Raw genomic sequence first — 16,107 nt, forward strand, 5'->3', positions numbered from 1 at the left:
TTTTTCTGCTGAATAGAGCTGCTGACACTGGGGAAAGTGTAGTCCTGTGTAATACAAGTAACTATGGAAAGATGGATATCATTTTAAAGCTCTCTCTCTCCTCTTTCTGGCGACACCTAAATCGTCGCTCTATGTCTTTTAGTTTTCTTTATTTTCGCGATTGAAATCGCGGTCGCAGCAATTTCAATCGCGAAAATAGCGAAAACTAGGGCGGCGGTTTATATAACATTGGAAAGAGGAGAAAGAGAGCTTTAAAATTATATGCATCTTTCCATAGTTTCTGCACTGCTCGGAGTCCCTTTAAAGTGTACCAGAGACGACCGCTATCAAACTTACCCGGGGCTTCTTCCACCCCCATAGGCATGTGCGAGTCCCTCGCCGTCCTCCCGTGGTCCTCCCTTTAGTGACAATCAGTAACTGGCTCAGTTGCACCAGTCGGGCTCTTCTGCGCATGCGCAATATTTGCAGAGTAGGTCCCACCGTGAATGAGCGGAGGCAGCGCACGCGGGCTGATTGACAGCGTACACCTGAAAATTCTCTTTGCAGGACAGACACACAAATTAGACGTTAATATACGGCCAGTTTGTGTTCACAAGGTTTAAAGTTCTCAGTATTTCATAGTTTCTGTACGTATTATCTGTTAACTACCATTTCTTTCACTGCAGATGGTGAAGAAGGGTGAATTTTGTACAAAATGCCTTCAGACTGACTACCATCGAATGAGCGGGGGCCGGCAAGAGGTAAGGGAGGACCTATCTTTCGCATAATAATCTGATGTAGCATGGTGGGTAGCACATTTTCCCCTTGCATCAAAAAATGTACAACCTGCCCTGGAGAAAGGCAATCATTTTTATGGATGATGTGCATGTAAAGGGGGGATGGGGTGGGAGGGACCAGCAGGAGAGTGACGGCCACATAGCTTAGTACTGCACTGATCGCTACAGAACTTGAGGTGGCAGTGGTTCAATCTACTTTCTCTGCTGGAAGAATTTAAAGGAGCATGATCACAAACATTTTTAAAATTTTAAATACATACATACGGTATACAATGTAGATTTCTCCCACAGTAAAATGCACTTTAAAATATTTTTCTCCTATGTTGCTGTCACTTACAGTAGGCAGGCATTAAAGAGCTGACAGATTTTGGACTAGTCCATCTCTTTATGGGAGATTCTCGAATTGTCTTTATTCTTTACAAAGCCATTCCTGGAAAGGATTTATATAAAGATGTCAGCCAACCATCTTGTTTGCACACTGTTTTTGCAGTTGGACTGAGCCACTATTATTTGGTAAGTACTTTTATAAATAAATAAGTGCCTGAGAATCTCCATGAGATGATGGACTAGTCCAAAATCTGTCAGATTTTCACTACCTACTGTAAGTGACAGCAACATAGGAAGAAGGTAATTTATAGTGCATCTTACTCTGGGATAAACCTACATTTTATACGTATGCATTTTACATTTTACAATTTTTCTTGAAAGTGGTCCTTTTTAAGGCCGTAATTTCCAGTTGGTGATTACTTGATCTTCCACGGGATCAGGCAACTATCGAACAGTGTGTGATTAACTTTGGTGATATAAATTGATTTGTTTTTAATCTATAGCTAAGTGCTGTGGATAATGTCTGGGCTATGTCGCTGCATAATAATAACTATAATAATAGCGCTGATCTTGTGCTGTTACTGCAGGAATTCCGAACGTGGCTGCGAGATGACCTGGGGAGAACGCTGGATGATATTTTCCATGAACACATGCAAGAGCTGATCCTGATGAAATTCATCTACATATGTCAATATGAGTAAGCGAAGGCGCTTTTTGACGTTATGAGATGCCAAACTTCCTGCCTGCTCAGAGTCCTGGGGGGAGGAGCCAGGTGGTTCAGGAAATCTCAGGATGTCGAGCTGGATCGGGTGGACGGTGGTATCGGGATGCAGTATCGCGAATGTCGAATACGACGGAACCCACGGTCAATGTTCACACAAGTGTTATATGTGCCCGTGCATTAAAATATCTCACCTGGCACTGGCGCATGTGTGACGTCATCCACTTGCCACGCGCTTTATTCTGGCAGCATGTGGGGCGGGAATGCAGAAGCATAGCTGGATTCACAGTCGCGCGGCCCGATGCACTGCATTGCACTGTCAAAAACAGGTCTTAATGGAACACCGCACTATTCAGTGGTGTTCCCTGTCTGGCCGCTGCTTGGGTATGCGGAAGTGCACGGAAGCGTATTGTTAAAATACGCTTCCGTGCATGCCCGCCGCGTTGGCGATTATTTAAAAATCTATCGTCACCATAGACTAAAATGGAGCACGATACAGATTGCCGCAACTTGACACATCGCCACAGCGTGAACGTAGTTTTGGGACCTGCGTCAGGATGCGGCAAAAAGGTAAGTAATTAGTCTTCATAGACTACCAAGAAAGTAAGTAGTCTCCATAGACTACCATTACCGCTACCAATACCACTGCACGTGGTAAAAATACTGCACTGCGCCTCGGTGTGAAAGGGCCCTCAGGGATCCAGTGCGGGGAGCAGTAGGAAAGCTGCTGCTGTGCCTGCACAGGAGCGCAGATGGTAAATATTGACATGTGTGCTGTTCGGGGACTGACAGCGTTGGATCGCCGAGGCTTATGGTGCCCATTAGAGATGGCCCGAACGGTTCGACCACGAACGTATTCACGCGAACTTCGGTGGTTTGCGTTTGCGCACGAATGCGAACTTTATGGCAGTTCAACCTGCCTCCTATACTACATCATTAGGGTCAACTTTGACCCTGTACATCACAGACAGCAGGCACATTGTAGCCAATCAGGCTACACTCCCTCCTGGAGGTCCTTCCCCCTTATAAAAGGCAGGCAGCGTCAGGCATTTTACTCGTGTGCCTGCAGTAATTAGAGAAGGGAAAGCTGCTGCAGACTCTCATAGGGAAAGATTAGTTAGGCTCTTGTAGGCTTGTTAGCTTGCTCCTTGCTGATTCTTATTGCTAAAAAAAGCACCCCTCAACAGCTCTTTTGAGAGCTAATGTTGTTCTTGTGATCTATTTTTTTTTGTGTGTGTGGCCCACTTGCATTATATATAGCCCTGTCAGTCAGTCGCAGCTGGCCTTTCGCCCCTTGGTGGTAATTCTTACTGTGCCACTACCAGGCCCAGCACATTCAGTGACTACCTGTGTGTGTGACAGGCAGCTGCACATTTGTAATCCCATCCCAATCACTGCACCTGTTCACTGTTCAGTGCACCTACCTACCTTTGTTAATACCACCAGTCACTGTACCTGTTCACGGTACGTGTGTGTGACAGGTGCACATTTGTAATACCCATCACTACATATACCTACCTGTTGTTCAGTGCACCCACCTACCTACGTGAGCGCATGCATTGTTAATACCACCAGTCACTGTACCTGTTCACAGTACGTGTGTGTGAAAGGTGCACATTTGTAATATCCATCACTGCATATACCTACCTGTTGTTCAGTGCACCCACCTCATCACTGCATATACCTACCTGTTGTTCAGTGCACCCACCTACCTACGTGAGCGCACGCAGTGTGCTATTTGATACCGCAGCACTTGCTGGCAACTATGCTTTACAATGCATTTAAGGGTGATGTCAGCACAACGCAATAAAGGTACCACTGCCAGTAATACTTTTCCCATGTCCACGCAGGCAAGGACAGGACACTCCAGCGATCTCATGGTGATAAAGCAATACAGATAATAATAAAAAAGCAAGTAAAGTTGTTCCACCCCAAAGTTACTACACAAATTCCAAACAATCACGGGGCTTTAGATGAACAATTTAGTCTTTTAAAAACAGGGAACACCAAGAGCCCCAATAGTGTAATATGTACTGGTAAATGGTTACTAGATAGAGTAAATATTAATACTCACAAACCAGGGTTACCATTAGGCAACCACTGTAAAGGCAGGTGGGGAGATTTTCCTGACCCCACTCAGGAATAAGAAGTCGCTCTCTGTAAATGAGAAAAAAGGGGGTTCAACCCTCCACCCAGGGTGGACTCAATATTATGCAGGAGAACAGAGGCGCCAAAAGGATAAAAGGAAGCTAAATGAGCTTAAAAACTAAATTCTTGGTAAATAGAGGAGGTAGTGGTGGACTTACCTCCTCCAAGTAGACACACAACGACTGTAGTAAAGACAGTCAATATATTTTATTTATGAACTCCAAATATGCAACGCGTTTCGCAGGATTGATCCCGCTTCATCAGGCAATAACAACGGAGCAATAGCATATGTGGTCAGTAGAAGAGCCAGGCACCTCTGGAGGGCAGGTAGATAGCTGTACTTATATCTTTCTTTATACTTAAACGAATGAGTTTGAGTGTTACTGCAGCTTTTGAAGAACAGGAAAGTAAATACTGTTTTGGGGACTGATATGTCCCAAATCACATAAATAAGTGCACGGTTTCTTTCCTTTTATTTCCAGAAAAAAAGATGTATTTCAGCAGCGACGTCTCACATTAGGGAGCTTAAAGAGGAACTTTAGCCTAAACAAACATACTGTCATTAAGTTACATTAGTTATGTGAATTAAAATAGATAGGTAATATAATCTCTTACCCACCCTGTTTTAAAAGAACGGGCAAATGTTTGATTTGATGATGGCAGCCATTTTTTGGTTGAAAGGAGGTGACAGGGAGCATGATACACAGTTCCAACTGTCCTGTGTCCTGAGCACCTCTCCCAGTTGCTAAGCAACGTGAACAACAACATAGGAAATCCCATCATGCTCTGCACAGCATCAGGGAAAAAAAGCCCGGGCTTTTTTTCTTTTATGGGTGGAGCTTAGCTAAAAATGCAGCTAAAAATGATGCCTTGGTAAGAAAAACAAAGTTCTGATGCTGTGAAACTGTTAAAGAAACACTAAGCCTTTTCCGTTCTGCTGAGTAGATTTTTAGTCCGGAGGTTCACTTTAAGGATTGAGCTTTTATTGGCTTTCCAAAAGTCAGGCCTGATTACGTTGTTTGTTTCTCTCCAGCAACTGCCTTACTTACCGACGAATCTATCATCCCCCGAGTCGGCCGGACGATTTGATAAAACCGGGTTTCTTTAAAGGCACCTATGGAAGCCACGGCCTTGAAATCATCATGCTAAGCTTCCATGGGACGATTGCTAAGGCCACGAAAATAACGGTGAGTGAGACTTGACAAAAAATGTAATCTTATCTCATTTGACTGAAGCATAATGTCATATTTGAAAAAGGAGCAAATTCAGTTAACCCTTTGCATATTTGCATGTGAAAAGCCAGGGTCTTTTTTACTAAAGAATACATTCTATTCTGTGCACATGGATGTATTTTGTAGCTCCTTTGTGGGATTAGTTTGAGGCACTATCTATCCGAAGAGAGGACATTAGAATATACGTTCCTAATCCTTGGATAAGTTGATATGCTTGCATGTTTGCACTATATATGCTGTAGGGCCTGAGTTAGGACACATGTGGTCTGAGGAGCCTCTATAGGACTACGCAAGAGACTGTATTCTTTTGTTACGAACAGTGGCGTAGCTAGAGATTATGGGGCCCCATAGCAAAATGTTCATGGAGCCATCATATCTAGCTACTTTTGAGCAATGCAACCTGCCCCTACTCTATAAATATGAGTTGGTTGGCCAATTTACATTCTTATGCAATGGATACTGTGTATAGACCATGAGCGTTGAGACAAAGTCAGAGGGTGAAGCAAAAAAAGCAAAGTTAATAGTGAACAAATCAACTATCTCCTGGGCCCCCTCTGCTCCAGGGCCCCATAGCAGTTGCTATGGCTATTGCTACGCCCCTGGTTACGAAGATCCTGACCTTTAACTTAGCTGTAGTTACTGGATGATTGATTTGCATGAAAGTGTGCAAAGGGATAACTGATCTTGCATTTTTGGCACCTCCCTTATATCCCTTATTTAAATATTCCAACTTGAGGTGATGAGCCTGGATTCTGTGTTTTATCTTTGAAAATGTATACAATGAAGGGATAAACAAAATGTCAAAAACTATTAATTTTTTTTTAAGTTTCTGAAGCTGGGGAGGGGATGTCGATATGCAAATTATTGCTCTCCTAAAACACACATTGCTGGATTGTTAATTGCTTTAGTAAGAATGGCTTCACTTGAAGGAGATTTTTTTTCCCCTGAATTGAGTGGCGGGTGGGACTGGCTTGGTTTTCACATGTTTTACTAATGGGGATGTATGTTTGCAGGGCGATCCCAATGTACCAGCTGGACAGCCGACCCTAGAAATTGATCTGACGCGGCCGGTGCGGCTACCTGCCATGGAACAGTTGCGCAATTTCTCTGAGCTGTCACGGGTAATCCTAGAAATTCGAGACCAGATCAGCAGGGAAGAGCGGCTAGCGGACGGAGCGGAGGAGGCCAAGAGCAGTCGGGCGGAGTCCTCCCAAGTGCCACCACCCCTTGTAAGGCAAGAAGAGAGACCCGCTGACCGACCTGAGACTAGTGAAAACGGGGAGCGCCAGCCCCAGGAAGTGCAATCGTTCGTCCTCCCGGAGGAGGTCATGGCACGGAATGAGGATTACCCTCGCAGCTGTAGAATTTGGTAAAGACTTATGTATTGTTGACAGATGTACCAATAGTTTTACAGCAGGGGTCCTCAGACTTTATAGACAAAGATCCAGTTCATCTTTCCTGAGATTGTGGAGGGCCAAACTTGTAAAATTTTAAAACTATTTTTCTGACTGTCCATAGGTAAATTATCTATCCATGCTCCGCACTGATGAGGACCAGAAAGTCTGGAAAAGGCTGTATGCATGATGGATTGAGGTGGCCCAGTAACATGTATAAGCTATAGGCTCACTATACACCAACAGTTCTGGGTGTCTTCCTAGCTTTCAGAGAAATACAGAGATAATTTGCATATTGCGGAGTGATGCATCATGGGAAACCTGGATTTATCACTTAGAGCTAAATTATTACACATACCTTCTGTTTTAAGAAGGCAAAATTATACTCAGTGTTGCTTTTTAGTAGGAGGGCTTTTCGGTCCCTTTTAGCCCCTTATACATTCCTAGTGGTTCTGGGTCACCATGAGCCCTCTGTGGGTAAATTACGCCTAATATATTTTGTCAAATAAAGCCTGTCCCATGTGAAATAAACCACATGCCTTATAATATGTACAGACATCATCTCCCTCAGTGGCGTACCTACCATAAGGCTGCAGGTGCTCACAGCACTGGGTGTAGCCATGGCTAGGGGTGCCACTGTGGTGCTCAGCACGGTGTTCTTCCAGGCAATTTAAATTAGCTTGATTGCGGGTAATCTTATCTCTTTTACCAGCTCCCCCTCTCACCCTGTTGTCTTCCCCCATGACCCTTACCTCTTTTCATATTTTAGTGGCTTATTTAACAGCATGTCCCTGCCAAACAGCACTGGTAATGTCTGCAGTCCTGGTGAGGGGTATTACTGCCATTGCTCCTCTCCCACCAGGCTCTCTGTCTTGTGCCTCCACCTCTTTATCCCCCCTCCTCCTATGCATCTCCCTCTTTCATATGTCACCCTTTTCTGACTGTCCTCAGATAAGCTCACAATTTAATCCTACCATAGTCATAGTGTAATGTCCTACCATATTATTATTGTGTATTTATATAGCACTGACATCTTTTGCATCACTGTATAGAGTACAGAATTTGATAATGGTTAGCTCTGTCCACATCCTGACCACTCCTTTTCCCCCCAAATCCCCCAAAATTTGCAGCGACATGTAGGCTTTATGCTGCAATTGATCTTTTAGAGCAGAAAAAGAAATGCTAAGTTTCACACCACTTTAAATATCAGATACAGGTAGTCCTCGGGTTACGATAGCCCGCTTTACGAACGCCCCGACGATTGCTCCGCCCCATCGATGACGTTACTGCGAGCGCCGGTTTGAAAGTACATTTACAGTGATCTAAAGATGCCATTTGTGTGTGGGGAAGTGAGCAGATACATACCGCACACCTCCCATGTTCTGGCGTCACCCTCTGCCTCTGCAAAACACCTCAGTGTCGCTAAACAGATCCGCGCCCTCTGACCCGGATACTGTGCTGCGGATGCGCAGTATGCCAGGCCACCTCCTGGCCTGCGTCAGAGGGCGCGGATCTGTTTGGAGACACAGAGGTGTTTTGCAGAGGCGGAGGGTGATGCCAGGACATGGGAGGTGTGCGGTATGTATCTGCTCACCTCCCCACACACAAATGGCGTCTTTAGATCACTGTAAATGTACTTTAAAACATTTAAATCGCCGCAATCAGGCGCTCGCCGTGACGTCATTGACGGGGCGGAGCAATAGTCGGGGCGTTTCATACACTGTTTCAACTTAAGAACAGATTCAGGTTAAGAATGAGCCTACAGTCCCTATCTCGTTCGTTAACCGAGGACTACCTGTATATTAGGTTACACACAAGCATTTTAGTAGATTTTTGTTTAAAAAAAATATATGCAAAATATTTTGAGCTGAAAGTAGCAGGAGGTATTTAATGAGGTACTATGAGAGTAAAAGGAAGCTCAGTTTGAAATAATACCCTGTCTATGGTGATATAAAAAATACCCCTTAAATAATTCCTACAGCTATCGTGTGTGACTATTCTTTCTATGTGTAGTTTAAGGGCAGCTCACGTGCAAATAATGTGTATCTCTGCATCGTGTATGGGGGATGTCACATGCATGGAAGAGTAGGGTAAATTATTTTATTACCTTTTATTACATTTTTTCATACCTGTCCTCTTGTTTTTCATGTTACTGCCATCAGTGATATTTCCTATGTGAACAATTCTCTTTCATGGACATATCAAAGCTCTGATTGGACCTTTGATGTCTTCTTTATATGCAATAGATGTTTAATGCAATATGGCATTATGCTCAGCTTCTGTTGCCTAGCAACAAGTGACACAACCAGTGATGATCCTGTGAACTGAAAATGATTAACGTGGTATTAGACTTTAAAAAAAAAATACAATTCTAAAATAACCACTGTATTGTGTTAGAGTAATATCTATAAGACCCTTCCTTACAACCATTTGTATTTTTATAGTTCTTATGTTTTGCCTTTTCCAAAGAGGCTGTTATCTTACTGCAAAATTAACACTTTAAAACAATCTGTTTTGCTGTATAGAGGACCAGAATACATGGGTGGGGGTGGGGGGGGGGGGGGGGGGTTGGGTTGCACTAACACATGTGCTAGGCAACTTTCCGCCACCAATGGGCAGGCAGAAAGTGGTTAAAGGGGCACTATGGCGAAAATTAGGCTATTAGGGAAACCTGGTAAAATGTAGCTAATATTAGGAGCTCCAGTTACTTAGCGTTTTTTTTCTTTTTTTTAAATGTAGGCTTGAAAGGTTTTTTGACAGCATATGCAGAGATGCAGCCCGTCGTTTTCTCTAGCTATGTGACGTACTCCCTCCTCTTAGTGCTGTTACAACTGATTCATGCTCTGCTTTCTCTGTGCTCAATCTGTACGGGATATGTTGACTGCTCAGGGAGTGCTGGGGAACATCATAGAACTGGAAGTGGAAGGAACCAAGTCATTTATCTTGCTTATTTGTTTATCTATTTTGCACAGCACTCACTGACCCCCAGGGGCGTAACAATAGACCCTGCAAGGGATGCCTCCGCAGGGGGCCCAGACGCTACAGGGGGCCCGTGGGGGGAAATGTTTGAGAGACTGACAGCTAAGGGCATGGAGAAAAAAAACGTATTCTGCTCTCACAGCATTGTTATATTGACTGCATGTGTCCACAACACAGATAAGGACTCACACACACTTTGGAATTTGTACACTGTCCCTGCTCCCTAGGGTTCATAAAAACATCTGTCTCTCACTGCTGCAAAGTTTTCAAGACTTGACAAAGACTATACAACTTTTTTTCAAAATGTGACTCCTTTCTTTGTACACTTTCCCTTTCCAGCAAAAGGATTCCTAGATCCTTATCACACTAGCTAATGACTTTATGGCCTCTGAATACTTTTACAATGCAATGGAGTGGATATTGATGTCTGACTGTCACTGCTTCATTGAGAGCTTGTTGTCTCATAAGATCCTGTAATAACAGTATCAATCAGTGACATTCTGAATGTTTTGCCAAAGTTACATTGATTCAGTACTATATCTTATGTTCAGCATGTCATTGTTGTTCCTCCATATAGCATGTGCTCTCATGTAGTAAAATAATAAGGCTGTGTGTGTGTATGTATGTACTGGGAACAGGGAGGGACTTGTCTGCTGCAAGGGGCTGGAGGAAGCCCTGGGTAAGTAGATCTAGGGGTAGCATAGATTGCCTGACGTTTCCTTTAAAGGGGAACTGAAGAGAGAGATATATGGAGACTGCCATGTTTATTTCCTTTTAAGCAATACCAGTTGCCTGGCAGCCCTGCTGGTCTATTTCTCTGCAGTGGTATCTGAATAACATCAGAAACAAGCATGCAGCTAGTCTTGTCAGATCTGACTTTAAAATCAGACACACCTGATCTGCTGCATGCTTGTTCAGGGGCTATGGCTAATAGTATTAGAGGCAGAGGATAAGCAGGGCTGCCAGGCAACTGGTATTCCTTAAAAGGAAATAAACATGGCAGCCTCCATATACCTCTCTTTTCAGTTCCCCTTTAAGTCTAAGTGTTTTTATCTGCATGGGGAAAACACATTGTTCCTGAGTTTTCCTGTGCAGAAAGCGAGGGGGTGGGGGGCCCCATCCAAAGTTCCGCGGGGGGCCCTATCCAAAGTTTTGCAGGGGGGCCCAGTGATGTCTAGTTACGCCCCTGCTGACCCCCCTGCATTCCGTTGTCTTCAGCTGAGAAACATGAGAGGAGCAATCCGCTATTACAATGCAGCAGAGTCAGCAGAGGGGACGACAGGCAGGATCACTACATATGCTGTCTAAAACCTCTCAAGCAGACATTTAAAAATACTAAGTATTTGATGCTCCTAATATTAGGTACATACTAACAGGGTTATCCCACTAGACTAATTTTCACCATAGTACCTTTTTAAAGGGGCCCATACACTTACCGATTTTCACTGTGATCGAATCGGCTGTGAAATCATTGCGCAAACGCTGACCGAACGATCAATTTCCGTCCAAAATCGATCGTTCCCGACGATTCCCGTCATTCCGTCCGTGCGGAAGATTTCCTTCGATCGCCGGCAGGTCGAGAGTGCGTCGATAGCGGCGTTCGAATGCCCAACGACCAACGCAATACATTACCTGCTCTGGCTGGCGTGAGTCCCCTGGTCTCCGCTGTCTCTTCTCCGCTGAGTTCCGAGTTCCGGCTGGCTACTTCCTGTCCCGGCAGGAAGTTTAAACAGTAGAGCGGTCCGAAACCTGGAGCCAAGCGGAGAAGAAGACAGCGGAGACCGGGGGACTCGCGCCGGCCGGATCAGGTAATGTATAGCTGGCGGGGGGCAGCGGCAGCTTCACAGATTGTGATCGGTTTCATAGTGAAATCGATTCACAATCTGTTTGCAGTAAAGGCAGCCATACGATCCCTCTCTGATCAGATTCGATCAGAGAGGGATATATCTGTTGGTCGATTTGATGGCAAATCGACCAGTGTGTGGCCATCTTAATTGTGCTCCAGATAAGATATAAGTCACTGCATGAAGGAAGGATCATTTGCAGGACCATTCCTGTTGACTCCTGGATTTTATCAGGGTGGCCCTGCTTGACACTCCTTCCTCCCTGGAGTGACTGTAATGATATCTTATCAGCAGCACAATTAAAATAACAGCCTGTTGGGCAAAGGCAAAAAAATAGCAGTAGCGCGAGTTACAGTAGCACAACCAGTTGACAATGACAGTAACTATGCAAAAGTATAACATACAAAATAGTTGACATATATATTCAGTATAAAGAACAGTAAGACAAATGCATTTCATAATTAGAGTAAACAAATAGTCTTGCAATGGACGATCAAATTATTAATCAGACAAAGAAATAACATATTAATAAAACCCTCAATCAAATTCCAGGCGAACTATCCCAGCACCCGACTAACCCTCCAAAAACGAGTGCAAAAATACAGCATGGTAGTACCAACATCACATAATACCGCCCAGCCATAAGAAGGGGACGTGGGTAATCATGACCCCACCCCCAACTCTTGGGATCTGTACTCCTTCCAGTCATTCCAATTTAAACTAAATTTCTCCCAGGTAGAGGAAATTATATGGGAAAGCCTATCGACATCTCTGATTATATCAACACGAGAAACAAACTGGTCAAGGGGAAGAACCATTTTCTGCCAATTAAAAGCGATAACCCATTGGGCTGCTAAAAGGAATGCAAAATACAATCTTTGCAATGCCCTGGAAACCACATTAGGTTTAGCATAAAGTAAAGCTTGAATAGGGGAGCAAGAGACAGCACTGGAGATGATTGATTTAAACTTGTCCCAAATTTTTGACCAAAAAGTTTTAGAAATTGGGCATTCCCAAAAAATATGGGTGAGAGATCTCTCGGCGTTACAACCCCTAAAACATTTAGAAGAAACAATTAGGAAAAATGTATGCCATTTTATAGGGGTATTAACCACCTCATTAAAAGTTTAACCACGGTTTCTCTGAGACATGGAGAAGGAGAAGATCTCCTAACATGATCAAAAGTATAGCTCCATTGCTGCTCAGAAAGTTCTAATCCTAACTCGGCTTCCCATTTTTAAAGTCAGTTCTAAATTCTGAGTTTCTAAGTAAAAGTTTCTGATATAATTGGGAGATTACACCTTTACTCTGAGTAGGGTCTTCACATAACCTTTCAAAAGTAGAGAGGGACTCTGGCCTTCTGCCCAGGCTCCTAGATCTAAGAAAGTGAGCAAACTGCAGGTACCAGTACCTTTCTCTAATAGTGGCACCCCTACCAAATCTAAATACTTCAAAGTCCAAAAATTTGTCATGAATCCAGAATCCATTAGCTGTATCTAACTTATTATTTATCCCCCATTGGAAGGATAAAGGGGTGTCAATCCCAGGGGGACGGGAGTCTGGGTTGCCAATTTAAAGGAACTTTTGAAAAGGAAGGTTTTGAAGGGCCAGATGTCCTTGTTCAAAGCCACAAACCCAAGCCAACCTCCCTACTGAGAGAATTAATTTCCCGGCTCACATCTTTTACTGAGAATAATAAAGCTTGAAGGTTAAATGGTGAGACCAATTGCCTTTCAAATTCAACCCAAAGTGGAGTTTGTTCACAAGAGAACCACTTTATCAAAGGAGAAAACTGGGCGGAAACATAATAATTTCATAGATCAGGAAGACCCACCCCTCCATGTGAACTAGGCTTATAGAGATTGTTTTCTCTGGATTCTGGGGGGGGGCGTCTATCCCATATAAATTTAGAAAGTTGGCTTTGAAATTAAGTGAGAAGAGAATTAGATAGAGGGATAGGCAAAGCTTGGCAAGAATAAAGGAGTCTGGGCAGAAGAACCATTGTAGTTGCTTTAATTCTTCCCAACCAAGAAATTGTATTGAGACAAGTCTTGCATCAGTTTAAGAGAAGAGGACAGCAGTTGAGGATAAATCATGATTTAAAGAGAACCCGAGGTGGACAGGGGGGCAGATAGGACACAGAGGCATGTTCTCTGCCTAATGACATTGCTCTGTGTCCCTTAACCGCTGCTTTCTGCCCCCCCACCGCCGTGCTATAGCCCCCCGAGTTTAGCAACAAGATTTGTCGCTAACTCAGAGGTAAACACAGGGAACAGGAATTCCCTTTTCAAAACGCCCACCAGTGGCATTCCTGCAGGGTTTCCAGAGCTGCCATTGGACAGCTCTCTCTCCCTGGGCACGCCTCCTGCTGCTCCCCCGCCTCCCTGCACGCTATGAGAGACGCACAGTCTCTCAGTGCAGCGTTGTGACCCAGAAGTCATGAAAGGGAAAATAAGCCATTGCGGCCCACGGGAGCGGCGGTATTTGCGGCTACTTGATCCGCTCAGCCCTATGTATCAGGTAGCCTACTTTTTTTTTTCATTTTTTTAGCCCAACTCGGGCTCTCTTTAAGTTATTTAAGGAGAGATAAATTGTGAGTTAATAAGGTGAGATAATCCAACAGAAAAGCTTTGTGAATCTGCCCCATTGTGATTGATTTCACATTCTAACTTTGTTTTGTTTTACTTTGTACAGTTTCTATTCCACCGGCCTCATCGCTGGTCACGGGTTCAGTAGCCCAGAACGGACGCCGGGCCTCTTTATCCTCTTTGATGAGAGCCGCTTTGGATTTATATGGCTGGAGCTGAAATCGTTCAGCCTATACAGCCGCATGACAGACAGATTTCAGAACTCACAGCCGCCATCTTTAGAAGCCTTCGACGAAATGCTGCAAGCTATGCAACAATGGACAACCTAAAGCCAAGGCGGTAGGAGGAGCTTAACGGAAAGCGGGTCACTTCACTGCCCATCAACAAGCAGACGACAAGACGGCAACACTAAACCAGTGCATGTACTCTCTCCGCTGTGCGCTGAAGGGCCCTGTAAAGCCCTGCAGAGTTTCTGTACGGTACTAAAGAATCTGAGAAAAAGTGATGCTTTTAAAAACACAAAACCAAGGAAAAAATAAGCAAACCTCAAATGTATATAATCAGCCTAACCTATGTAATAATATATAAATATATAAATCTAAGGGTACCTAACTTATGAATTAATAATTATCCCACGTTATCAGGGCATGATAACCAGCTCCTATTTTTGTACGTTCAGCTCAAACAGGAACAAAGACTGATTTTGTTCATTGGAAACGTAATGACTACAGCAGAATAGGTGCTTATCGCAGTGCGCCCGTGACGTGTAATTATTGCTAATTATCGGGCAGCATGGAGGCGTAGTAGTTAGCACTCTCGCCTTGCAGCACTGGGTCCCCAGCTCGCATCCCTGCCAGGGCACAGAGTTTGTATGTTCTCCTTGTGTCTGCGTGGGTTTCCTCCGGGCACTCTTGTTTTCTTCCCATATCCCAGAAACATACAGATAAGTTAATTGGCTTCCAACTAAATTGTCCCCAGACTACAATACATACACTACACGATACAAACATAGACATATGACTATGGTAGGGATTAGATTGTGAGCCCCGCTGAGGGACAGTTAGTGACAAGACTATATTCTCTGTACAGAGCTGCGAAAGATGTCAGCTCTATATAAATACTAAATAATAATTTAAAATAATAATAATAAAATAGCTGAGCATACACTACACTAGTCATGAAAGCTAAAAAAAAAAGGGGGGGGGGACATTTTATTTTCTAATTGTACTTGTAAATCTTTCTTCATAAAACTTTTTAGAGTTAGTTTCGGAAATTAAAACAGCCCTCCTCCACTAACTCCCTCCCATAAATTAGCATATTCATGTTCAGAAAGTGTCGGCGAGAGTTTTCCTGTGGTACGGCCTTAAAGCGGAAGTCTAGGCTCTTACATTTGTTCCTGTTCTTCCCCCTTAAAGGGAACCCGAGACGTCAAATTAAACTTAAAAAGTACACACTACCTGATCCGGGAGGGCTCCTGTGGCCAGCAATTGTTAACTTTCATTTTTGTGACCCCTGGCGTCATAACGCTGGAAGCGCTGCTGTATGTGTCGCGCACAGAGCAGCGTGTGTGGGGGGGAGGAGGGGCTGCCGTGGAGAGGCAGAGCTGCAGAAGGGCAGCTGCAGAGGGGCATTAGGAAAGGACCTAGTAGGGACGCCCCTACCCCTAAACATTGGCGACTAGCTGAATGTCGGCAGTATATACACTACTTGGTAATTACGATGCAAAATTACGATTATGCGAAATTTGTGCTCATCACTACAATCTACCCTACACCATTCAATTTTCATAAAAATTGATCAGAAAAATCCTCCACTCTTTATCAACTTATATTGAAAACAAAAAAAGGGGGAATTCGATCAGATTTCTTAAACGACTAGAAAAAAGCTATAGATTTTTCTGTACAACCGATCATTTTTATCGAATTGCCATAAAATTGGATCATTTGATTGTATTGTGTGTGGCCACCTTTACACATTTCTGATCCTCCTCTGATTATATTCACTGGTACATGTAGCTTGCAAATACCTCGATTACATTTGAATATCCTGATGACATCATCTGTCGAGCCCTACTGCACTATCCTAGCAGCAAGGCTGG

The 16,107-nt window shown here is 43.8% G+C and overlaps 1 protein-coding gene across 3 annotated transcripts in view; it reads left to right on the forward strand.

Moving 5' to 3' along the window:
• Positions 1-14,621, forward strand: part of FBXO31 (F-box protein 31) — an 85,182-nt gene extending 70,561 nt beyond the window's left edge. For all 3 annotated transcript variants that reach the window (XM_068261528.1, XM_068261529.1, XM_068261530.1), the window contains 5 exons: positions 666-740; positions 1,691-1,800; positions 5,006-5,159; positions 6,218-6,573; positions 14,116-14,621. In XM_068261528.1, coding sequence (XP_068117629.1) covers positions 666-740; positions 1,691-1,800; positions 5,006-5,159; positions 6,218-6,573; positions 14,116-14,338 — 918 coding nt within the window. In that variant the 3' untranslated portion in view covers positions 14,339-14,621. The remainder of the gene's footprint in view (positions 1-665; positions 741-1,690; positions 1,801-5,005; positions 5,160-6,217; positions 6,574-14,115) is intronic.
• The last annotated feature ends 1,486 nt before the right edge of the window (positions 14,622-16,107 follow it).

The sequence above is a fragment of the Hyperolius riggenbachi genome, chromosome 11, assembly GCF_040937935.1.
Source record: "Hyperolius riggenbachi isolate aHypRig1 chromosome 11, aHypRig1.pri, whole genome shotgun sequence".
Taxonomy (NCBI): domain Eukaryota; kingdom Metazoa; phylum Chordata; class Amphibia; order Anura; family Hyperoliidae; genus Hyperolius; species Hyperolius riggenbachi.